Source organism: Cupressus sempervirens, chromosome 6 (genome assembly GCF_028749045.1).
Source record: "Cupressus sempervirens isolate cs-2001-9-10 chromosome 6, ASM2874904v1, whole genome shotgun sequence".
NCBI lineage: Eukaryota > Viridiplantae > Streptophyta > Pinopsida > Cupressales > Cupressaceae > Cupressus > Cupressus sempervirens.
The window spans coordinates 673,262,882-673,288,581 of NC_143123.1; the positions used below are offsets into that span (position 1 = coordinate 673,262,882).

Consider the following 25,700-nt stretch of genomic DNA (forward strand, 5'->3'; position numbering starts at 1 on the left):
TGTAATATCTATCTAGGGTTTCTTATGTTTTCAAACATCAATGAACATTAAAATAATATCGACAGGCATTTTTATTTTTATCATTTCGTCAATTAATTTTTAGAGCGCAACACCACTTCTGAGTGAGCCATGAAATTTTCACGTATTTCCATGTTTTGTGAGTCCGTTCGTCATACAGTCTACTCCAGCTCATCTCTGTAATGTTCCTGGGAGCAGTGCTGGTATTAATTTTTCGGTATAAGTTTTGCATAGGGCAGAAACGAATTCGACCATTAGATAAGCAGCTGTTGAAATTTCAGTTCATTATTGCTATATGCTGTGAGTAAATGAATTAGGAAAACATACAGTAGCACATTAAAGAAACCTCTATTTTCAGCTCATATCGGAGCGACATGTGAATGCATCATTCAAATTTGTTTGGTAAGTAAATTAAAATTAGTGATACGATGTCTTATGACTTGACTTTTCCAATATGAAATGACGCCTTATGACTTAATTTTTCCGGGATTTGCATCTCATTATGTCCCTAGTGAATAGGGGCTTTAATGGAATTACCTGACTTTGCCTCAACATGTGCAGGAGAAGCTGTATTTGTAGATGACATTCCTTCTCCAGAAAATTGCCTACACGGGGCATTTGTTTACAGCAAAAAGGCTTTGGCATTAATTAAGAAGGTTGATGTAAAAGCTGCATTAGAATCTCCAAGTGTAGTTTCCTACATATGTTATAGTGATATCCCTCAACAAGGAAAAAATATTAGTCTCGATGGATTCTTTGACGAAGAAATTCTGTTTGCTGAAGATACCGTGGAGTGCTTTGGTCAACCGATAGGACTTATGGTAATTAAGTTGCAAGGCGTTGCTAGTAGAGCTGTCAAAATGTTTATATTTCCACACAGACTACTGTTTTCGTGCTTTTATTGTAACATCTGGCCATCACGAGTTTGATTGAATTTCACCTTTCAAAATCCCTCTTATTGAAATTTATGGCATTTTTTTATTTCTTTACAATTTTATCTTAAAGTTTACATTGCTGGTATGCATTTTGGTAGGTTGCAAATACTTGGCATGATGCAAAAAAGGCAGCTGATAAAGTGAGTGTCGATTATGATTGCGAGACATTAGGACCTCCAGTTCTCTCTGTTGAAGATGCAGAAGCAAAAAGTAGTTTCTATCAAGTCCCAAAAATGCTGGCTCCTAAGCCCGTAGGAGATCTTGCAAAAGGAATGTCAGAAGCAGATATTAAGATTGAATCTACAGAGGTAATTTGTCCAAAATATTCATTTTTATGTTCTAAGGTTAACTGAAAACCTGCAGCACTGTTCTTTCCAAAAGCAATTGAAGCACATTTTAATTTTAAGGTCTAGGATAGTATGATAAGCAAAGGATCCTAAAGATATACTTGAAATAATTTTTGAGAACCATATCTAACTTGAACACTTCTTTCAACAGGTCAGAACTGGATCTCAGTATTTTTTCTTTCTAGAAACCCAGACTGTGTTAGCAATACCAGATGAAGATGAGTGCATGGTAGTTTATAGCGCATGCCAAAATCCTCATATTACACAAAAAACTATTGCAAAGTGTCTAGGCATTCCTACTCATAATGTGCGGGTTATAACAAGAAGAGTAGGTGGTGCATTTGGTGGGAAGGGCTTCAGATCTGTACCCGTAAGTTCTTACACACAGAAATTTTAATTTCAGACTTTAGTCCTTGTTTTGTTTTAACTATTTATAGAGCTACCTTTATCAAATGTTATACAACTCCCTGTATTAGATACATTTGCATAATGCATTGGACATTCATTTACAGGGATACGAATTCACAATATTTTCTGTGTTGCAACAAGTTAGTTTTCCAGTTGTCTTAACAATGCTGGCAAAGCCTTATACTCTTCACAGAGTATCAATCGATTGAATAAATGAAATGTGAAAATTGGTTAGGTGTGATAGTGTTAGGAGATTCAAAACAAGGATTCTGAAGTTCTCTTTTGTTCTGAAACATTCCATGACGCGAAGTCCTTGTGCACTAACATACTTGTAATATAGGAACACAGATCTGCTAACAGAGGAACATCGACCTTGCTCAGATACCATTTGATGCAGTCATGGCAGGAGTTTCACGATGGAGATGGTCCTAACCATGCAGCCTGAGTCACACAGTGGAAATGATCAACAACAGAGACAACAATGAACTGAAAACATGCCAAATCTGATGTTCGCATTAACAGATAATCAGGAATTCACATACAAATTTGGCCTGCAACATACAATTTACATTATAGGAAAATATGCCTGCTTTTTAAACAGAAATTCAGATATAAACCCCAGTATTAACCTTCTAAAAGGTTTTTCTTATCATCAACTTCACACTGCCAAAATGAAGATCAAATGCTTTAATATATAGAGCCTTCACAAGAAACATGTTGGGCCAGATCAATCACATTTTCCAAGAACAGGAAAACGTAATACAAAAATATAGGTCAAGATTTAGATCATAAGGATCTTGATGCCAAGTTGTTAAAATGACACGTGATCCAAGGCAGACGTCAACCTAAGATCTAGGAACATCATGATATGAGCCTGTAGAGTCATAGTAAAACATTAGTATAATATAGTTATGATCAAGGATTGTTAGTAAGGGGTTTGGGCAGTTAGGCATAGCAAAGGGATGTGTGAGTTGGTTCTCCCAAACAACCAAGGATATATTTAAGGACAATTGGACATGAAAGGATGTATGAACTATTTTGGAAATAAATCTAGAAACTTTTTTCCTTCGCATTAGTATGGTATTGATTCTATTATATGTTGTGGATGGTATTGAGCATTAACAGAGCAGATATATGCACTGGTAATTCTTGGTATAATTCATCTACATTTTTGGCGCGGTTGCCTAGTTTTGAACCTAGAGGCCTTATGACAACAAAGGTAATGGAGTAATGGGTCGCCCATTCCTACAACAAGTACTAGGCACAAACAATGACGTAGAGGAGGAACAAGTAATGAGGGACGATCAAGTAACATAGGATTTGATGCAGGTGTGGGAAGTTTGGATCGACCAGTGTGTGCGGAAGGAAGCCTGAGAGAGAGAGCAGTTCCTGAGAGCACGTTATGGGAGTAACTCTCGGTCTCATTAGCGGTGTGTGATCTCCTTGGACAAATGCCTTGACTACTGGCAAGGAGCCTTGTACGATTGAAGGAGGAATGAGCTGAAGTGCAATGTGAACAATGGAGGCAACAAGTACTCCAACAATTTGCCAAGAGAAATCAATGTAAAACCTAGGATAGGGAAAATTCAAGATGTAGGATGCCTACGAAGCAAAAGAATTAATGCTCCTAATCCCAAACAAAGATCCAAGGCGATATCAGGAAGAAGAACTTAGGGGGAAGCTACTCTATGATGGGCCTTACGTACTAGGGAACAAGAAGAAAGGTGTCACTGTCTAAAAGGTCTTGTTGGTCAATCAAAGGTACCAAGCCAATTAGAAGAATGCTTAATTGAAACCACCACAAGAGGAATAACAAACTTGGTAATCTTGAAAGAATCTAAAGTAAGGGTTGAGTGGATAGACCCAAAAACACCAGCACGTAGGGACTACTGCCCAAAACACGAAGAAAGCTCTAGTCACACATAAGAAGAAGCATAAGGAGGGGGAGAAGTAACCTCGTAGGGAGCAAACACTCAAGGAAATAGTCGGAGAACTAAGATGGCTGAAATAGCAGAAAAACAAAAACTCCCTAGATTCACAGGTGATGGGTCAAACGAGCTATCACGTCACTGTAAGATGAGTATAACTATATGGAAAGCAAAAGGAGAAAACTCTTAGGATGAGTGGTTAAAGTATTCTTGACAACGTTGCGGGGGATTGCCATTGGCTGGTATACAGAGTTAGAGGCTGGCAAGAAAGCAACATGGAAAGACCTCCAAATGAATTTCGAAGAAGAATTTAGACTATTACGTGATGATGATGAGATAGTTAGATAAACATATAACACCAGACGAGCCAAAAATGAATCAGTATGAGCCTACAACAGGAGAATGAAAGAGTTAATAGTCAAATTGGAAAACAAATCAGCAGACGGATTGAAAAAAAAGATGGTTTATCAAAGGGCTAATTTGATCTCTATGGCGGAAGATGAAAGTGGTATTGCCATCCTCCTATGCGGATGCTTGCACACATGCCATGGACATCAAAAGCAAAAATAAAATCTCAAAAGGAAGAAAGCATGCGAGTGACAACAACAGTACGGAAGGAGAGAGTGGGGAATAGTAATCCAAAACAATCCAAACATTAAGGAGGGACATGATGCAAATGATGAAGGAAATGTCAGTTGAAAAGGAAGGCACAAAAGAAGGGAAGGAACTTTGGTGCACGGACTACCAGATGGAGGGACACACGAAAGCCAATTGTCTAAAGAAGGCTTTCTATGATATATGCTAGGTATTAAGACATTCTATTAAGGAATGCCTTTATAACCTAAAGACAAGGAGCACCCACGTATTCTTCACTCAAGGTGAACAAGCTACACCCCCCTCTACACCTCCAAGAAACACTAACATGAAGGCATCACCAAGAGGGTCTCGTAACAATCGATGAGCAAGTAATAACGATAGAGATTCTAATAAACCTCGGAGCCGCATCAAGTATGATACCAGGGGACACCCTATGATCCAATGCAGAAGATGTAATGAATGGGGCCATTTTTTCTCGTGACTATCAAAGTGGAGGACAAGGTGGAGGGATGTTATGCAAATGGTGTGGGCTTGGAAATCATGAGGATGCCAACCGTCCCCAACAAAAAAGTGTAAACATGATTGATATCTCAGAACCAAGAAGGGAAGTTTTGGCCATTACAAGGACCCAAACCTAGAAACTCACTTACCCCGATGCAAATACGGAGAAGGAGAAACTAAGGGAGGCAAGGAGAGATATTTAGGAGGCCATGACGAAAGAAGGACAAGTGAGTACGACAAACCCCCTACCTCTAAAATCAATATCAGAAACTAATATTTTGCAACAAATGTTACAAGCCACTGTACCAAGGGAGGAGAAAAAGAGGAAGCGAAGGGAGAAAACAACACCAATATTGTATTCATGATAGGGGTAGAGAGGATACTTGCCGTCATAGAAATGGAAATAATGGGCTGTAAACTAACAAATACTATTGTGGACAAAGGATTTGATGTTAACGTCCTTCCTAAGAAACTTGGAAGGTCTTGGGAAAACCAACTCTCTGGTCACTCACAGTTCAGTGGGTAGGGGCCATGCATTGATGCACACATGGGATGTGATTTTGGTTTAATTGGCTTAGACGAACAATATAATTTATTGAATTATGATCAACTTTGTTCTTCTTTTCTACTTAGTGAATCAAACATGCACACAAATGAGGTCATACTTCAAATTGAGTCAATGGTAAACATAGAATTGACCATCACAAAATTAAGCCTAGTGGACCATTGATGGGACATAAAGTGGTAATTGGTATACAACAATTCTTCCTTGACTTTGTGGTATTGGCTTAAGAAAAGAAAGGGTATGATGCACTGTTGGGGAGAGGCCAACTTGTTATGACCAAAGCAAATCATAATTGGAAGAAGAATACTCTTTGCAGTGAAATAGAAGGACAAACGTATGTAATTGACCTTCGGAACCAAACGGTGAGTTAAGAGTTGGCCTCATATTCAAAAGCGGAAGAGGAAGAATGAGACAAAGGTAAAGGATTAGAACTTGACGAAGAGGCCATATTATGGCTAGGGAATTTCTCGGAAGACAAAACGAGTTCCCTTAACAGGTTGTTTCATTGGCAAATGTGAGATTATGAGGTCTTCCAACCAGAATGTAACATGCTGCAAATTTAGGAAACAAAACCCGAGGAAGAGTACCTAGGAAATTATGAGGAATACATGGACGGTACAACCAAACTAGATGACACTTCAACCCACTAATTTGAGAAGGACAACGAAGTAAAATATGAAGAACCTAAATTGAGAAGAATGAACCTAGGGGAAGAAGATCATCCCAAGGAAATCCTTGTTGGCGATGATTGGGACCTAGCATTAAGAGCAACAACCTTTAGCATTTTTCTAGAGTACAAGGACATGTTGACATAGACGTATAAGAACTTGAAGGGAGTACCACCAAAATTATGTGTCCATCAAATCTCCCTCATAGAAGGAGCCAGGATGATATGTAAAAGACCTTACTAGATGAATATAAACTATGCAACTAAGTTACAAGAGGAGATTGCCAAGATGTTGGATGTCGATATCATTTTTAAGGTACAAACTAGTGAACGGGTCGCTCCTATAGTTGTATCCCTGAAAAAGGAAAGCAATCAAATTCGGATTTGCGTAGATTTCAAATGTCTGAATGTAGTAACTGTGAAAGATCCCTTTTCAATTCATTCGCAGATAGCATTCAGGTAGAAGTGGCAGGCTATGAAATGTACTTTATGGACGGGTTTTCAGGGTATAACCAGATTAGCATACTTGAAGAGGATAAGTTGAAAACCACATTTGTAGTGGACGATGGATTATATGCGTATAATTAGATGTCGTTTGGTTTGTGTAGCACACCGACCACTTTTGAAAGGATTATACTCCATATCTTTATCGAGATGTCTGTGAGGAACTTCAAAGCTTTTTTAGATGATGGGTGTAATTGAAGATTGGAGGACTCTGATGGGAGGTGGAATTGGAAAGGAAGAAGAAATAGAGAAATGGAAGACATCTCGCTTCCTGGAGACACACATAGTGTGGCCGCTCCTTGTGTAGGTGTTAGCACAAATGGAGGGTGTATTCAAGACAACTTTTCTGGAGCTGTAACAAGCAAAGGTGGAGGTAACAAAAATCAGAGAAGAATGGGCCCTCTTGGAGGTAGAGATGTAAAAGTCTGAAAATGAATGAGAGTTGGAGAAGATGACACAAACCAAGAAATCAACACTGACAAAGAAGGATCGGATGCACACTTTGCAAGTACTTCAAACAGCTTGGGCAAAGCACTTGGCAGCAAAACAAGACTCATGGCTCTTAAGGCAGCAGCAACATACCTCCATTTCAGGGATGTCTTCCCACCCTCCCTATTAGAAGTGTGGATTGGTTAGTTCATTTTGCTTTAGTCATCTGGAAGACAACTCCTTTTGGGGGGGAAAATGTAGAGTCATAACAAAACATTAGTATAATACAGTTATGATTAATGATTGTTAGTAAGGGGTTCGGGTAGTTAGCCGTAGTGAAGGGATGTGTCAGTTGGTTCTCTTAACCAACCAAGGATATATTTAAAGACTATTGGACATGAAAGGATGTATGAACTATTTTGGAAATAAATAAACAGTTTTCCTTCATATTTATATGGTATTGATTTTGCCAAAAGACAAATTGTCTGCCTGGTCAGCGGAGGAGGCTTAAGGTTATGGGTAGTTCCCTATTTCTCTAGTGGCATAGGATGTGTGGTGAGAGATGAACACCATCCAACTATTGCAGAGGCTTCCAATTCATCTAGAGGCTTCCAATTTCTCCGTTTTCTCTATAGAGGCTTCCCATTTCTGTTTACCATCAGCATTTGCTAGTCTCTTCCTTGACGGTTTAAGGTTATGGAAGGAAGCAAAGAGTTGGGTGACAATCCCATGAGTCTTCCCAAAACTACGCACTCGTCCCATTATTGACTTCCCATATTATGTGCCTAATGATGATCTTTCTAGACTCAAGGATGAAGTTCCAAATTGCAGACCCGTTCATAGGATCTAGCATGTTTATTATTCTTATAGGCTCATCCGAGTCCAAGTACTACTTTCTCAAAATTTGAACCCAATTTGAACTCCCTTCCAAAATATACTCCATACAAATGGTTACTTAATTTTAACACGTGTTAAAATTCAGTGCTAAGTAATGATCAAAGGAAGGTGAAGTACACATTTTTATTGCATTCAGCTCATGTTTCAACTGCTAAATCATACTTCATTCAGAATGAAAGAATAGAGTAAAAATGTCCTTGTATTTTTCATCATGATAGATACAATTGATATTTACAAAACTGAAAAGAAATGAATGCTGAAAATAAAATTCTCTCACACAATTGACCGTGAGAGTGACCCCTATAACTACTGATACAAATTCCTACTCTATGAAAGTACATAACATAAAAGAAAGAACATAGAGTAAAGAGGGTCATAGGGCACTAGTCATTGCCTGTAATGACTGGTCATTTTGCATTTGTCCGGTCCTGTCTGTTTGCTGCCCCGAATCATATCTCCTCCAAGTTTTCAAATCTTGTAGACATAAGGAAAGGTGTTAGATCCAATGGATCTAAGCAATGATGGAATGTCTCACTTCATGCATAAACATGTATGCTACCATCATATCATGCACTTTTAGAACAAAAATATCTACCAATAGTAAAAGAGGCAAAGGATCATGTCAACTGTTTTATTACTAACATGTTTGCCTCCTGTACAACATCCTATCTTTTATAAGTACATGTATATAACTGTAGGCTCCCATGAGGGTTATTGAGCCTTATGTTCCTATAAAAGATAGAATCACTTGAGAAGCTGATCAGAATAGTGAAAGAAAACTAGAAAATGGAGATATTCAGTAATGAAACCTTTTACTACAGCTATGCTACAGTCACAAAATGAACAAATAGGCAGCAAAGTTTATGGAAGAATCACAATCCAATCAGCAAGGTTGTGAAGACATGAACAGGAGAATACCATCAAAAAATGCAACGGATAAATAAAGTGAACATCATGATGAGATTTAGAGCAGCTATGTTGTCTCCAACAGAACAATGAACTACAAAATTCAAAACAACAATGAGAAAGAAATCAACAAATAAGACTGCAAAAATAAATGAAGAGATATTTGCATGATAGAGGAGCTGATATCGAGCAAGTGATGAAGCTATTCTGAAAAGGAAACGTCATAAATAGTGAATTGCAGTTTGCTTCAACAAACAAAGAGTTAGGATTGGGAAGTTATTGGCATCAAGTAGACATGAAATATGGACTCAGTTAATAAGCAAACAAAAATAGAAGTTACAGGTTTTTACCTGTAGCCAATACCAAGCAATATTATGCTGAAAAGATGAAACAACATATGGTGTAGCAAAGGCTTTCATCAATTTAATTTAACTTCACAATAATAAAATATTGAAGTAATAAGCTACGAATCTTTCAAAACAAAAAATACATAGATTCCTAAGAGGAATGATCTTCATCAACCAAGTGAAGGGAATAACAAATCCTTACATCAACTTTATTGATAGAAAGCAACATCAACATTCAGAAAAGGGCAGCCTGTCAAAGCAATAAAAGAGGCAAGTATACAATAGCAATGGGAACATATTTATTGCAACGACAAGAGAGAATGAGCGAAAAGCAATAACATAGAAGCTATATCAATAATCTATGTGCAAGAAATCTACAGGTTTAAGCTATGAGAAGATGAGCAAAGTATTCAAGTAAAACTCCGAAATCAGTTTTTATATGCATACATACAATGATAAATAAGTGTATGAGAATTTCAGACTGAAGAAAACCCAGACAGGAAGAAGATGCAAGTTTTGCTATATTCAAGAAAGATAAAGAAGTTTCCAGCCACATGAAGTTGTCTCATTTGCAAAATACTTCTAGCATGAAAGTTCTAAAGATAGAGAGCTACAACAATGAAATTCTATCATGGGTTTTATTACATAATTTGCATTTACCGTGAAAAGAAAAGAAAAAAATCACAACCGAGCTTCATCTAGCAAGGAAGAACTGGTATTTTTTGCAAACATGGTTATATTTTCTGAAACTTGCTTTCATTCAATGTTATCAATGCATATCTCAACTACCCAGATCATTTTCCTAGCAAAAATGTGTATAATGCATATGCTAAAGGGGTTTTACAAACAAACAAGAGAGTGAAAGAGTACAACTGCAATAGGAAAAGCACAGATTTAAAGATCTATAACATTCACTAGTAGAATGGAAATACCCATGAATATGAGAGAGGAATGAAGAAATGGTAATATTTCCTAAATCCCAACAAGTATTTATCCACGTTTTGCAAAAGAAATCTGCTACAAGTCCTTTGAATGAAATGTAACTTACAGCTTCATGTAATTTCCCCACTTTAGCAGTTGTCCAGTTGTGTGATCGTTAGCCTATTTCTACGTGGTTCCGGAGGCTAATGAAGAGGTCAGTGGGATCCTGAGATGTTATGGCCTAGTCATTTCCAATTCGGCCCAGAACGGAATTGATTTACATGGTGTTGGGAAAACTTACTATTTTTAGTAAGTTAGCAGGGCATGGGCGATGTCAGAATTAGTGATTGGGTTTGATGCTCCTTGATGAGAGCTTTCCGACGAGCTATCACTCATTATTTTGAGCCCAATTGATATTTTATTTAAATGCCTGAAGTTTATTAAAGTAACATTTAAATTAAATGTGAAAATAATAAAGTGTTACTTTAATATTATTCATGTTGGGTTTTGTGTTGGAAAAGGGAAGCCCAAGGGAGACATAAGGTGTTATTTTATTTTATTTTACTTTAGAACACATTATCCGACATTGCTTGTGAAAAGTGGGTCGACCCTATGAAGTAGAAATAACTTGTGGCCCTTGTTAGGCAGGTTGAATATGAGAAGAAAATGGATGTGCGAGTTGCAGATTTGTTCTTGGCATTAGAGGACGTCTATCCTCTCATTTGACATTCTAGACGTCATTCCCTTGGGGTTTGGCCTTTGGAATTCATTGCTATCAGCTTTATATGCGGTAGATTGGGTGCATTTCTAGCTACAACCAAATTCCTGTAGCAAGTTACTGTGGCAAGGTGTCACTATAGCAGCCGTATCATTGTAGCAACACGTCATTGTAGTAGCCGTCACAGTAGCAGCCGTGTCACTGTAGCAATTTCACTGTAGCAGCCGAGTTATTGTAGCAAGTTACTGTAGCAGTTGCATATTGTTTGCAGTGGGTCAATGCAAGGGCCACGCCCTCAACTATTTGATGTAAACAATGTTTGTTTCAATTTATTGCTAGAGTATTCAGTGAGTCAGCTTTGCACTTGTTATTAAATTTTGGAAATCAATATAAATATAGTGTGCTGGTTATTTCTGCAATATATGTTGTGCTTTTTCAATTCCTATATTTATGTTACATGCCAAACACAACACGATATAGACACCTTTTTAGAGCCATAAGGGTTGTAGCATATAACAGAGACTACAAGCAAGTGTTTGATAAAATTACCATATAGTTGTGAATACTTGTAAGTAGATTTTGGGGGTATCCATTACACTTCAGGAGTCAGACATTAGCATAGAAGAGCAGAAAAACGTGCAAAGCATCCATCACATAAGCAAACTCTAGTCTAGGTGTCACATACAGTAGCAAGCAAAAGTGGCGTTTGACATGGAAGAGAAAAATGAAGCCACGTTTGCAACAAAAATACCCAATTGGAGCTAGTAGAGATTATGACAGAAAATGTTCCAAATTTCTTCACAGAATGACAACTTTTTCCTATCATTTTGTTACAAACGAAAGTCGCACTACAAAGTTGCCAGGTTAAAACCACAATGAAGAGCAATAACAAAAATGTTGATGCAAATAGCAAATTGCTATTCGAACCAAGTAAAGAACACCCAAAAAAAGCAGGGATCGAGCTGCAAGTGCTCCAAAAAATCCATCAAAAGCCATGACTTGGTGTTGCTCGACAACAAAGGGATGCAAAAGGGATGCTCCAGAAGCTGGACGCAAGAAACAGAGCAAAGCATCTAGCCTCAAAAATGGCGGCCAAACACCAAGAAAACTTCCAGAAATCTATGCGGCCCCATTCTTCTCAAGCTTTCTAGAAAATGCAATATGTGAAATGAATAAGTCTTTTAGGTTAAACTGTCGATATATCTTGCCCCAAATCATATTCTATAACTTTTGAAATTTGAGTGCATTTCATGGGATTTTTATTTCATTTTCTAAGTGTTAAGGGGATATTTTAAAAATGTTTATGGGTTGAAGCGCTTCCTTGCTTTAGTATTTGCATTTTGTTAATGTAAAATAAAAATGTAAGATAATATGTTATAAATTATCTTATGTTTTTGTTATTTTTAAATGCAAGGTCCTTAAATCATTCTTGAGATTTATTTTTCAACTAAATCGGTTGAAGTCATGAAGAGTATTTTTAGGAGACAGTTTGGGGTCGAATTTGACTTTGCCCAGTCAGTTTGAGGGTCTTTATGATCAGTTGGAGCATTTTATGGGCAGTTTGGCTTGAGTCATGGGTTTCATAATGACTTAGTGGAGTTTATGGGGCAGTTAGTCATCATTTTTGGTAGTTATGACTCCTATTTTGGAGGCTTTTCTCATGGATTTGACCCCAAGGGGTTTGTACTTAGTCTTCTTGGACTCCTTTCAGTTTGTCAGTTCTGATTATACAGAAAAAAGATTTTGTGACATTTTATGTCCTTAGTATATTTTTTGATATCTTTTTGTAACTCAACTTTCTAGATTTTGAATACATATTGATTGGATCATTTGTGGAGAATCCTTCTGAAAGCTAACCTTCTTTCTTTCTGTTCCTTTGTGTGAATATTTGATTGATGAAGTAGGAAGTGAATCTTAGTATTCCTTGTTATTTTGTCTCATCTCTCACCTAGTTGCAGGGTGTACTTTGTTTGCATGTTATAGTTCGTGTCTTCTACTTTGAGATAGTTATGTGGATGTCTTTCTTTTCGTTAACTCTCATTATCAGGACCTTATTGTGAAACATTTATGCAAATTTGTATAGGATTGAAGTATTTTGTCTACAAGGAGGATCTTACCAGTTATTATCAGTTGTATGTTCAATATTCACAAGTTTTGGTGTATCACCTATTAGCTTAGGTTCAGATTTTTTTTTTTGTTTGCATCTCTTTCCCTTTTTCCCTCAAGTTTAGTTTGTTTATCAATATCCAGAGCTTAGGTGACTATCATAAGGAGCCGACCCATAACTCGGAGATTCACTTAATTAACTTTGAAAATCCCACCACCTATGAGAGATTCAATATTGACTGAAATTTCTAGTTCATTTCTTTGAGTTTAGTAGGGTGCAAATTTTAGGCCTCAACAATACTGGCACACCCGGTGGGACGAGAATCAGAATTTTCAGAATTTCTTGCTGTTTTGATGTGCTACGAGTATACACCATTGAAGAAGTTAAGATTCAACATATCTGGCGATTCCGTCTGTGAAGGAAAATGACCAATGCAAAACTTTATATGAAAAAGGTAGAAGCTAGAAGCTCAAAGTCTTTTGAACATTTGGTTGTCAACCCCCAAGAGGAAAGGAAGGAATCTTGATCAAACTCCTCGTGCAAAGAGAGTTCAAACAACTCCTCCAAGAGTATATGTTTGAAGAGGAAGATCATTGCATAGTGAATGTCCTATAAGACATTCAACATCACCAACTGTTAGAGAAGAGCCACCCATTACTGTTCCTGGGAATTTCAACTTCCCAAACAGCAGTAGTAATTTTGCTACGGAAAGTGTAAGCTTTTCTATTATAAGTACAAGTACTTTTTCATCATTTTCAAGTACTATAGTAGTAAGCACAAGCTCAGTTTCAGTGAGCACATCAACACAACCTCATAATATGGTTGCGCCAAGAGCGTTTGCTTTGGTACCTTTTGATAAAGGCAGTCCTTTGAATCTCCAACAACATAATGATATACCATTAACCGCTTTGAAAGGACTGCCGAAGTTCACAGGAGAAGGGCAAATTACTTGTTTTGAGCATATAAAAGATGTAGCAACACCATGTAATGTTCACCATGTGACTCAAGAGAATGTGGCTATAAGATTGTTATCTGCGTCGTTCAAAAAGGCGTTAGAATGGTTCAAAAGTTTACTTGTAGCATCTACATCCACTTGGGATGAGTTAGGAGATGCATTTACCAAGTTCTTTGAAGAAAAATCAGACCATCTGCTATTAGTAGAATGGTTGACCACTATCAAGAGAGCTCCTCAAGAGAAAATGATGGATTTTAATATCCCATTCCACAATACCTGGAATAGGATACCTGCTGTGGTAAGGCCTTTTGCTGATTACGCATTTTTGTATTACTTGAAAAGTCTCAATAGTGATATATCAGTAATGATACAGTCCATGGGAGGTCAATCATTACCTCAAGCCTATAGTATAGCTATAAGGGCAGAAAATAGCATTATTCAAGTAGGATAGCCCCTAGGCCTCCTATCCATACTTTCTCGATATTCAGCTAAATATGCCATTACATATATACCCCCTCTTGCTGCAATACTTGCTATTCGAGCTATGGAATTTGTTGGGAATCAAACAAATGCCATTGCTGGACCCTCAAATGAGCTGCAAGAGATAAAAAGAAGCCAACAAAAAATAGAAACTATTTTGCAGACCTTGGGGAATGAGTTAACCAACATGAAAAAGCAGCAATACCAAGGTTCGAGGCTACCGTTTCAGTAGTATACTCAGCAGTAGCAAGGAGCAAATCAACCATATCAAAACCAAGGGTTTAATCAACAATACTAGTGGAATAGGCAGCCATGCCAAGGATATTATCAAGGACAACGAAAAAATGTTAATCAAAGACCATTTCAGCCATATAATCCAGGGCCTTTAAATGCAGCGAATCCGGTGAAAGATATTGTTCCAGCTCAAAATAATCTTGCAGTAGATTATGAATGGTGTTATCCATGCACTCAAGCACATATCAAGCAACTTATTTGAATGGAGTGATCAACCAAGCGCTTATGGTCGATAGTGCTGTAAGCACACAACCTGACGCATCTACTCCTATACTTGAACAACAACCGGATATACATCCAAATGAGGCAGCATTCCTAAATTGGCAAGGTGAAGAATTCAGTGGTGTGAATGGTGATCCAGCAATAATAACATACACTCAAGCAAAGAAAAGAGCTTTAGAAGTAGAGCAAACAACTAGTAAAGATAAAGGAGCTACAATTGCAGGATCATCACCTATACCTAATACAAGTATCTTGCAGAAGCCTTCGATTCAGCCAACCAGCAATCAGCCTCAAGAAGATATAGACCTGATTGCTACTAAGATACACCAAAAGATGCATCCTGCTATGCCTTACAACATCGTGGACAACATGAAAATAATGACTATGTGGGATTCCCTATCCATTCCCGGACAAACTAAAATATTGAAGAAGGCATTGAGTGGTGAAGACACATAAGAGCAAGCTGCTAGTGATCATGGAAAGGTGGTGACGACAAATGCTGAGCAAGAAAAGGAAGTGAACAAAAAATCAAATACTACAGTTCAAGGTAAGAATGTAAGACCTTCGTTCTATGTTTCGTTGATTATTGGTAAGAACTTAGTGCATAATTGTATGGTTGATAGTGGGGCCACTTTTTCTGTAATGCCTAAATGGTTAGCTATCAGTTAGGATTGAAGTATGAGCCCATAGAAAAGGGGTAAGTCCAGTTAGATGGCACATTTGTGAACTCTATAGGCCTCATAAAAGATGCTAGTTTGACCTTGCAGGCCTACCATGCTTTCTCTATTCCACAAGACATATATGTGAAAGATTTGCCTCCCTATTTTGGACTTTGCTTGTCATGAGAATTTACAGCTAAGATAGGGGGTTATCTCTCATCTGATTGGTCTCACATGATTTTCCGCACAAGGTATGAAACAAAAGTAAATATAAAGTCTGAGTCACTTGCAAAACACAATATAGAACTGTATGTACCTAGTGTAATAAATGAGAACTGTCATTTTGAACAAGATGAACATGCTGCCACTGTTTCACATACATCCACTGCTGGAATTCCCGATATACTTTTAGATGAATGGGCTAAAAGTTGTACTCATCATGTTGAAAGTGATTTAGTAATAGATACTAGTATGGGCAACTATATGTTTCAAGAGGCTGATATGGTTATGCCAAATTTGGTGAAAGTGACAAAGGCTAATTTTGAACATCAAAGTGAGATTTGGCATATGTTTTTTGATGGTTCAAGGAGTAAACGGGGGGCTGGTGGAGGTGCAATGCTAGTTTCTCCTAAAGGAGAAAAGTATTATGCTACTTTCAGGTTCAGTTTCTCATGTACAAATAACACAAAAGAGTATGAAGGCTGTATTCAGGGTTTAGAATGGGCAAGAAAGCATGGTATAAAGTGTTTAAAGGTGCATGGTGACAGTGAATTAGTGGTAAATCAAGTTAGATGTTTGAATATTGTTAAAAATGATGTTCTCAAGTCTTATAGGCACAAAGTTTGGGATCTCCTTGAAGATTTTGACGCCTTCAACATACTTGTCATCTTAAGAAGTAAAAACCAAGATGCTGATAGGTTGGTAGTTGTGGGAGTCCAATACGACATCCCAAATAACATTAAGACAGATCCTTATCAAACCTTCACTACTTGACAACAACATCAATTGGTAGGTTTTCAAAGATGAACAAATTTTGCAATTTTTGTTTGAAGATGTTTTTGCTTGTTCAAACCAACAGAGATATAAAGAGCAATATGGAGATCAAATATTGCATCTAAAAATAACAAGCTGCCTAAGGGGTAGGCACTCTAGAGAGTATTTTCAATTCAGATGACCAAATGAAAACTGGTAAAGCTAACCTGCTGGTACAACAGAATCAATATGAAGATTGCACTTGGAAAGAACCTTAAAATTGGTAAAGTAACTTTTTCTGATGAGAAGCAGTCATTCCTTCATTTATTTCAAGAGTTCAACGACGTTTTTGCATGGGAGTATAGTGATTTAAAAGGTTTTGACCCACAGGTTGCACAACATACCATAGAGTTGGAGCCAACAGCCAAGCCTGTTAGGCAGAATCAAAGGCCAGTCAATCCCAGATTAGAGCCATTAATGCATAAGAAGGATTTTAGATTGATAGAGTGTGGAATAATTATCCCTATTAAGCATACCAGCTAGGTTGCAAACTTAGTCCTGTGGGAAAGAAGAACAAAGGACTTAGGTTGTGTGTAGATTTCAGGGATTTGAATAGAGTTTCACTGAAAGATAGGTATCTACTCCATCAATGGAACATATTTTGTAATATGTATCAGGAGTTGAGCGGTTTTGCTTGTTGGATGGATATTTTGGGTATAACCAGATTTTGGTGAAAGCTAAGGATCAATTCAAGACAACATTTACTATGAAGTGGGGTACAATGGTGTACAAAAGAAAGCCATTCTGTTAATGTTTGGTAGCTTCTGTCGGATAACTTTATGGTTATTCATATAATTATATATGAGATATTATATTATGTGAGATATAAGCTTATTATTTGATATATATATATAACATAATTATATTTTATTATTATTAATTATCTGTTTAATGAATAGACATGTCTATTCATTTACTCATACTCAATATAAATGAGAGGATGTTGCATATGGAAAACATATACCTGATTACAAGGCAATGCCATTACATTTGCAGCAGATCTTGGAAACTTAACATGGTATCAGAGCATGTTTTTTACCAGCCTATAGGGCTTCAGTAGTGAAGAAATGTTATAACTCAAGAGATCAATTTTTTTGGTCTGTATTGCTATTGTGAATGGTGATCAATGTCTCAGAAATTAAAATTCATAGCCACTGTAGGGAGAATAGTTCAATGCTTCTCCTTAATATGAAAAATGTTGTATGTATTGTTATCGTAAATTTCCTTTATAGTAACCGCAAAGAAAAAACCAAAGTGAAGCCATGGGAGTGCAGGGTTTATGGGAATTATTATATTCCATTGGTAGATGGGTATCTATTGAAACCCTAGCTGGAAGAAAACTAGCAGTAGATGCGAGCATTTGGATGGTGCAATTTATGAAGGCAATGCGAAACGATAAGGGAGAAATGATAAGAAATGCTCATTTTATCGGATTCTTTAGATGAGTTTGCAAGCTTTTATTTTTGTGTATTAAGCCCATGTTTGTGTTTGATGGTAGAATGCTCATTTTGAAGTAGAGAACTATCATTGCGCGCCACTGGTAGCACGAGAGAGCACAGGTGAAAATTTGTAAGACTACCAAAAAATTGCTCTTAAATCACGTCACAAAAGTTGGAGCTACTGCCTCACACAATTGAAATACATCTGCTTACACAAGTAATGGAGCATAGTAATTACGCAGTATCAAATGCACGTATTAGCAAACATAATGTGATGCTTGGAGAAGTATGAAGAGTAAGGGGGAAGACGGATGGGAATGAAGGAGAACCTAGTCAAATATCGATGAATGGAGGCAGATAATACCGTTAGCTCAAAAGATAATATGGGGCATGCGTGTTTATTGGTGACTCTCATCAACCTACACAAATATGAGGCATGAGTGTTTACAGGTAACTAAGGATGACTATGTCGAGTCCAGTAATGTTTCCCAAGACCTATTAATCCTCCACTTAACCTAGAGATGAATGGATCTTACATTATGGGTATGGAATCCGATGTACATAGGGGATTAAGTTTTGGCAGAGTAAGAAGGAAGACTGACAAATTCATATACTTTGGGAAAGAAGATAAGAGTATGATACAATTGCTTGCATCAAATATAGTGAAAACCTTTGATCTTTGAACACCTTGTGTGTTGACTATTATGAGAGTACTCGAGGCCCCACTTTGACAAGTCAAATGCTTTCAATAAAAGTGAAAATTACTATTTTCAATTTGCTCCTATTTTTGGTATCATAACGGTATTGTAGACCCTTTGTAAGGTATGTATGATAAATTCTCTATTAACAAAGATGTTTGTTTAATTTGTATTTTTATAGATGAGTTATTTCTCTTGATCTTTTCGTCTGAGAATGTTATTGTAGGAAAAGGGAGATTGAAATTCAGAGGGAGCCTAACATTTCATTTGAGGAAATCTTGAAAGAGAGGGAGAAGAATGAGGATGCTATTTGGTTAATCTTTAGTGACCCCGATCTTATTGATTGAGAGGGAGTAAACCATGTTGAACTAGTTTCTCTAATAATCAATAAGTTCTTCATAGTCAAGAGGACTGTGACCATGTGACTTTTATATGGGCCTATCCCCTATGTATATCATGAGGAAGTGACGACTTCCAAATGATCATCACTTGTATTTGGGAGAAGTTGTTGTAAGGTGACGATCTTACAATCAACTTGTATAATGAGATGAAATAAATTGAGTAAATGGTGAATGTCTTACATCTCAACATTCTAGGAGGCCATTACTCTTAGAGTACTTGGTGAATATCATTGATATTCTGGGAGGCCAATACTCTTGATATCAAATGTGGTATCTAAAAATGTTTTGAGTAAGTGGTGAATATCATTGATATTCTGGGAGGCCAATACTCTTGATATCAAATGTGATATCTAAACATTTTGAGTAAGTGGTGAATATCATTAATAATTTGGCATGAGGACATTGTTTTGAGGACATGGTATAAAAGGACATTTTCTTTTATCATGGATATACGAAAATGACATGAAAAGTAATTGTGTAAGCAGTACAAGTGCGGAATGCGAAGTTGAGCAGAGCAAAGCAAAAGTGAAGGAAACTTCATTGCCGAGGTTTTGTTGAGTGATCTGAGGTTTGATATTTGGATCTGAGGTTTGTGACCTGGTCTACAAGGTCTGACAATGATTGGTTCGGTTGACAGAACAAAAGAAAGAACATAACAGTAAATTGCATGTTTGAGCAGTGGGCTCATCTTGCATACATTGTACTACAACTCCTAACAGGGTTGGAATCTCCTAACAGGGATTCAGAGTCTCCTAACAAGGACTCTATGTACTAAATGTTGTAATAGATTCCTAATAGGGTTCATCCTCTAACAAGGAATATTTATATTAGTACATCATCTTGTGGGCATCATTCCCACTGGGTGTTTCCCTCTGATCTAGGGTTTCCCTAGTTAACATATCTGGTGTAATTGTCTAAGTGCATCTTATTATGGTTGTTGTTTACTTTGGTTGAATGGTTAAGTTTGTTTAAAGAAGATAAATGTATTAATTGTTGGATAAATGATTCACCCCCCACTCTTAGTTATCTTGATGGACTATTGTTTCTAACAATTGGTATCAGAGCATCAGGTCCTTGAAGATAAAGTTTAACAACTTTGGGAGATCAGTGGCAAGTTAATTCTATAAAAGATAGTCCTGAGTCTGATGGAGGAAATTTCGACACCCAGAAGATGGAGCTTCTTGATGAGAGATCAAAATTGTGTACAAAATTGAGCACTGAGTTTCTGGATAGAGGTATAAGTTCCAGAACCGAAGAAGACATGATGATCAAGGAAGGTATTGGTCTACTTATTGAAAGAGAAAAAGAAGGTATGAAAATCTTTGTTTGTTGGACATGTAAGGAATTTGGTCATGTTTCATCTACATGCCCTAAGAGTAAGGAAAACTAGAAAGAGTTTTCTTTCTTTATGATGATGAAGAATTTAAATCAAGTATGGAAAGATTCTTGAACGATTGTGATAAGGATATTTTGGTTAAGAAAGAGGAAGTATTAGAAGAGATAGCTTTGGTAACTATTATTGATCCAAAGGCTAACCATGAAAATGTGGAAGTTATCATTAACAATGATTTGCAGAATGGGAATCAGATTGAAGAACTGAGATCTGATCCTAGAGCAAAAGAAAGAGTTGAGTTGAGAACCCTTGAACAAAATGGTATTGCGGAGAGAAGGAACTGGCCAGTTACAGAAGCAGCAAGAGCTATGTTAGCTGAGAATGATGTATCCAAAACATTTTGAAGAGAAGCTTTGAATACAATAGTCTACACTATGAATAGAGTGCAAGTTAGGAAAGACACAAACAAGACTCCTTATGAACCGTGGTTTGGTCACTCACCTACAGTTAAGTATTTCAGAATTTTTGGGAGTAAGTGTTATATCAAAAGAGATGATGATATTGGTAAGTTTGATGCTAGAAGTGATGAAGGTATGTTTCTTGGTTATTCATTGAAAAGCAAGGCTTATTGATGTTATAATCAGAGAACTAAGACTACTATGGAACGTAGAAATGTAAGAATTGATGAGAATTCAGAATACAAGAGAAAATAATTGACTACAATTTAGATGATGATATTGTTACTAAGCCAAGGAATGATGAGGTATTTCTTGAGACTAACAATGATTTGCAGAATGAAGGAGAGCCAAGGTAGGAACAAAGCTCGAAACCTTCAGTAGAGCCAAGAGTTGAGATAGCAACTCCTACTTCAGGAAAGAACATGATAAAGAATCACCCATCCGAATAGATCATCAGAAGCAAAGATAAAGGTGCGATGACAAGAATCAGAGTCAATGAAGAACTATGTTTGATATCTCAAGTTGAACATAAAAATGCAGATGAAGCATGTAAAGATGATTATTGGAAACAAACCATGAAAGAGGAATTGGATCAGATAGTAAAGAATGAGACATGGAAATTGGTTACCAGACCAGTAGACAAGAATGTGACAAGAACTAAATGGGTATTCAGGAACAAGATGAATGAACAAGGTGAAGTTGTAAGGAACAAAGCAAAATTGGTATGTAAAGGTTACTCACAACAAGAAGGAATAAATTATGAGGAGACCTATGCTCCAGTGGCTAGAATAGAAGTAGTAAGATTATTTTTAGCCTATGCAGCACAGAAGAAATTCAAAGTGTATCAAATGGATGCCAAGTCAACATTTTTTAATGGAGAACTTGAAGAAGAAGTATACATTGAGCAGCCTGAAGGTTATCCTTTGATAGAGGACAAGGACATAGTATGTAGATTGAGGAAAGCATTGTATGGCTTAAAGCAAACACCTAGAACCTGGTATGCAAGGTTGGACAAGCATTTGACAAAGCTTGGATATAGCAAAGGTATGGCAGATAGTAATCTCTATTGGAAAGAAATTGATGATGGTTTGATGATTTTGGTAATATTTGTTGATGATATCATATTTGGAGGAAATCATGAAGAAAGTGAGAAGTTTGCAGAAGAGATGAAGAAAGAATTTGAAATGAGTATGATAGGAGAGATGAAATACTTTCTAGAATTACAGATTGTACAGAATAAAAAAGGAATCTTTATTTTTCAGACTAAGTACTTGAAGGATTTACTGAAAAGGTTCGGTTTGGAAACATGCAAACCTGTTGGAACACCTATGGTAACTGGACACAAGTTATCTACAAAGGATGAGATACCTACTGTTGAGCAGAAGAAGTACAAATCTATGATTGGAGGATTGCAATATCTGACTCACACAAGGCCGGATATAGCAAATGCAGTTGGAATTGTTGCAAGATTCCAAGCTGATCCTAGAGAAGCACTAATGCAGTAGCTAAAAGGATATTTAGGGAACATCTGAGTTTGGATTGTGGTATGACAAATCTAATGATTTTACTCTAAGTGCTTATACTGATGCTGATTGGGCAGGCAGTATGGATGACAGAAAAAGCACCAGTGGTGGAGCCTTCTTTCTTGGAGGAAGATTGGTTTCTTGGTTGAGCAAGAAGTAGGATTGTACATCACAAAGTACAGCAGAAGCAGAATATGTTGCAGCAACAAACAATTGTAATCAAGTTGTTTGGATAAAGTAGATGCTAAAGAATATAAGGATAGAAATCAATGAACATGTTGTTATACATTGTGACAACACAAGCACAGTAAATATGTCTGAGAATCTAGTGTTGCATTCTAAGACTAAACATATTTCTATTAAGTATCACATGTTGAGAGAGAAAGTTGCAGAAAAGGAAATCAGATTGAAGTATGTGAGCACTAAAGAGCAGATTGCAGATATATTCACTAAACCTCTTCCAAAAGGGTCTTTTGAGTATTTGCGAGGAATGCTAGGGGTTATGTCCCTTCCTACATCAGAGTAGAAGATGCAAGAGTGCATCAATCCAGTGTAACAGAGCACCATTCTTGTCTGGATTGAATGTTGATGCTTCCTGTATGGGGGAGTATCTATGATGGATAGAGTCATCTAGGACTCTTGTTGAATGTTGGTATGAATAGTGTCTTTGAACACTTGAGCTAAGTAAGAATCAGTTGTTGCAGAGTTTGATGCAGTAAAGTTGGTTGTTGAAACCTTTGACATTGATGTCAATGTGGGAGAAGTTCGGCATGAAAAACATGTTTGAAAGATGTACAGCATGACAGTTGGAGAAGTTTGGCATGAGTACAGTATGTTCGGAAGAAGTACATCATGGAATGACAGTTTGACAGAAAACACATTGAGGTATATCAATGGGGGAGAATGATTGGTGAAAAGGATTTGAAAAGAAGATGAACAATCTTTTGTTCGTATTCTTGGAACTAGATGTTTTTCATCTATGTTGCCATCAATGCCAAAGGGGGAGATTGTTGCGAGATTGTTGAAAGCATGAATGTTGATGATATTCCTATGAGGGAGTATTGTAGATATGCTACTATGATGATATGTTACATTCATGACTGAGTTTGTTATTGATGTCAACATAACAATTTTCTGTGGTATTTGATAGAAGAATAGCGGAAAGATCAAGTTGGTACGGATGACTAGTTAAGTATTCTAACTATCCGAGGTTATGGGAGATACATTCTAACTATCTGAGGTTATGGGAGATACATTTGAGTATCTGGTATACGCAGTTAATGTCGGAAGAAGAAATGACAAGTCTAGAAGAAGTTATGTAAGTTTTGGTGATGTCTGTTCTGAGATAGAGTTTACAGAGGCATGTTCTGGTAAACTTGTTATATCTCCTAGCAGAATTGTTATTTTGAGAATCGAGGTTGAAGATGTGAAGAAGACATGTTGGTGATGACGTGACTAAGTTCGCTTGTCATAATATTACGTATACAGAAAGATATTCAAGTTGTAAGTTAGAAGATTAATGTTATCGCTAAGTGTAACATGTTCTTAATGTGGTCCTACAATGATTAATTGAGAAGGTCTAACAGTCGACTCAGGGAATTGTTTTAAGGATGCGGTATAAAGGAAAGACATTTTCCTTTATCATGGATATATGAAAATGACATGAAAAGTAATTGTGTAAGCAGTACAAGTGCAGAATGCGAAGTTGAACAGAGCAGAGTGGAAGTGAAGGAAATTTCATTGCCGAGGTTTTGTCGAGTGATTTGAGGTTTGATATTTGGATCTGAGGTTCGTGATCTAGTCTACAAGGTCTGATAGTGATTGGTTCGGTTGACAGAACAAAGGAAAGAAGAACATAACAGTAAATTGCATGTTTGAGCAGCGAGTTCTTCTTGCAATTGAAATTGCATGTTTGAGCAGTGGGCTCATCTTGCATACATTGTACTACAACTCCTAATAGGGTTGGAACCTCCTAACAGAGATTCAAAGTCTCCTAACAGGGACTCTATGTACTAAATGTTGTAATAGATTCCTAACAGGGTCCATCCTCTAATAAGGAATATTTATATTAGTACATCATCTTGTGGGCATCATTCTTGCCAAGGTTTTCTTTTTGATCAAGGGTTTCCCTAGTTAACATATCTAGTGTAATTGTCTATGTGCATCTTATTATGGTTGCTGTTTACTTTGGTTGAATGGTTAAGTTTGTTTAAAGAAGATAAATGTATTAATTGTTGGATAATTGATTCACCCCCCCTCTCAGTTATCTTGGTGGACTATTGTTTCTAACAGGTCAACTGTAACTACTTACGATTTTTCTTTCTTGCTGCTCCAGTCTCCATCAATAATGTTCTCTCTTTTGTCGTTTTGTGCCTACGAAATCACTTATAAGTGTTTTGTTCAATACTCCAATTTAACTACCGAAGTGTTTTCACTTGCAGATGCCTTTTTTTTGGCAGGGGTGGGGGAGGAGAATGATGTTCTTCTTTTTTAGAGAGGGTTTCAACTTTCAACCCTTCTATGAACCATTGTTTCTTGAGGCCATCCGCTGGTTGGCTATCCATCTTTCCCTACAGTTCTTGCAACCGCTAACCGTAGGCTCTCATGGTCTCATCTTTCACTTGCTCAGTATTGTATATTTCTACCACAATTTTGTTGTTATCTCGTAGTAGTTGGAATTTGCTTTGGAATCCCTTTTCCAAGTTCATTCACGTGGTGACATTAGTTTTGTCAACATTGAAGTACTAGTTTATGGTCACTTTGCACAACATGGCTAGAAATTATTTGGTTCATTCGTCTTGGTCCATCATTCTATTGGCAGACCGAATGGGTTCATACGCTCTACAGTGTTGCACAGGTTCTTTCTTCCCATTGCCAGTAAATTTGGGCAACTTTCACTTCCAAGACATCACAATCGTTTTGGTTACTGTTTACTGTACGGGTAAAATAAATGAACGCATATAGACAATAGAACACAAACAGTAGAACTCCTTAGATTATTCGCATATGCCAGAACATTACATTATGCTTCATAAGATGAATCATAAAAGATGAATTACAATGATCCCAGACGGGATATAAATACTATCTGCCGAACCTTCCTGAAGGAGTCCGTTGACCACAAACACGTCGGCTGACACAATTTCTACCGACGACATCATCACCCCCAAAAGAAAAAGTCCTCTACGGACGACAATTACAAAATATCTGAGATAAATTAACAACCAAAATACATTAACAGAGTGACTACAACAAAAAATTTGCTTCTGTCACATCACTTCCACATTCATTTAGTTACATCTGTAGCCTCTGCTAACACAATACTGTCTCCTCAAGCTGACCTTGATAGCCACCCATGCTGCTTTCTCTACTTCCAACACTGGGTCCACTGAGCTAAGTGTCACTGTACTG

At 37.1% G+C, this 25,700-nt stretch overlaps 1 protein-coding gene across 1 annotated transcript in view; it reads left to right on the forward strand.

Moving 5' to 3' along the window:
- Positions 1–25,700, forward strand: part of LOC149553981 (indole-3-acetaldehyde oxidase-like) — a 222,127-nt gene that overhangs the window by 45,488 nt on the left and 150,939 nt on the right. Inside the window, exons 3-5 of the mRNA XM_089789312.1 lie at positions 580–839; positions 1,052–1,261; positions 1,452–1,670. Of these exons, the coding sequence (XP_089645438.1) occupies positions 580–839; positions 1,052–1,261; positions 1,452–1,670 (689 nt within the window). The remainder of the gene's footprint in view (positions 1–579; positions 840–1,051; positions 1,262–1,451; positions 1,671–25,700) is intronic.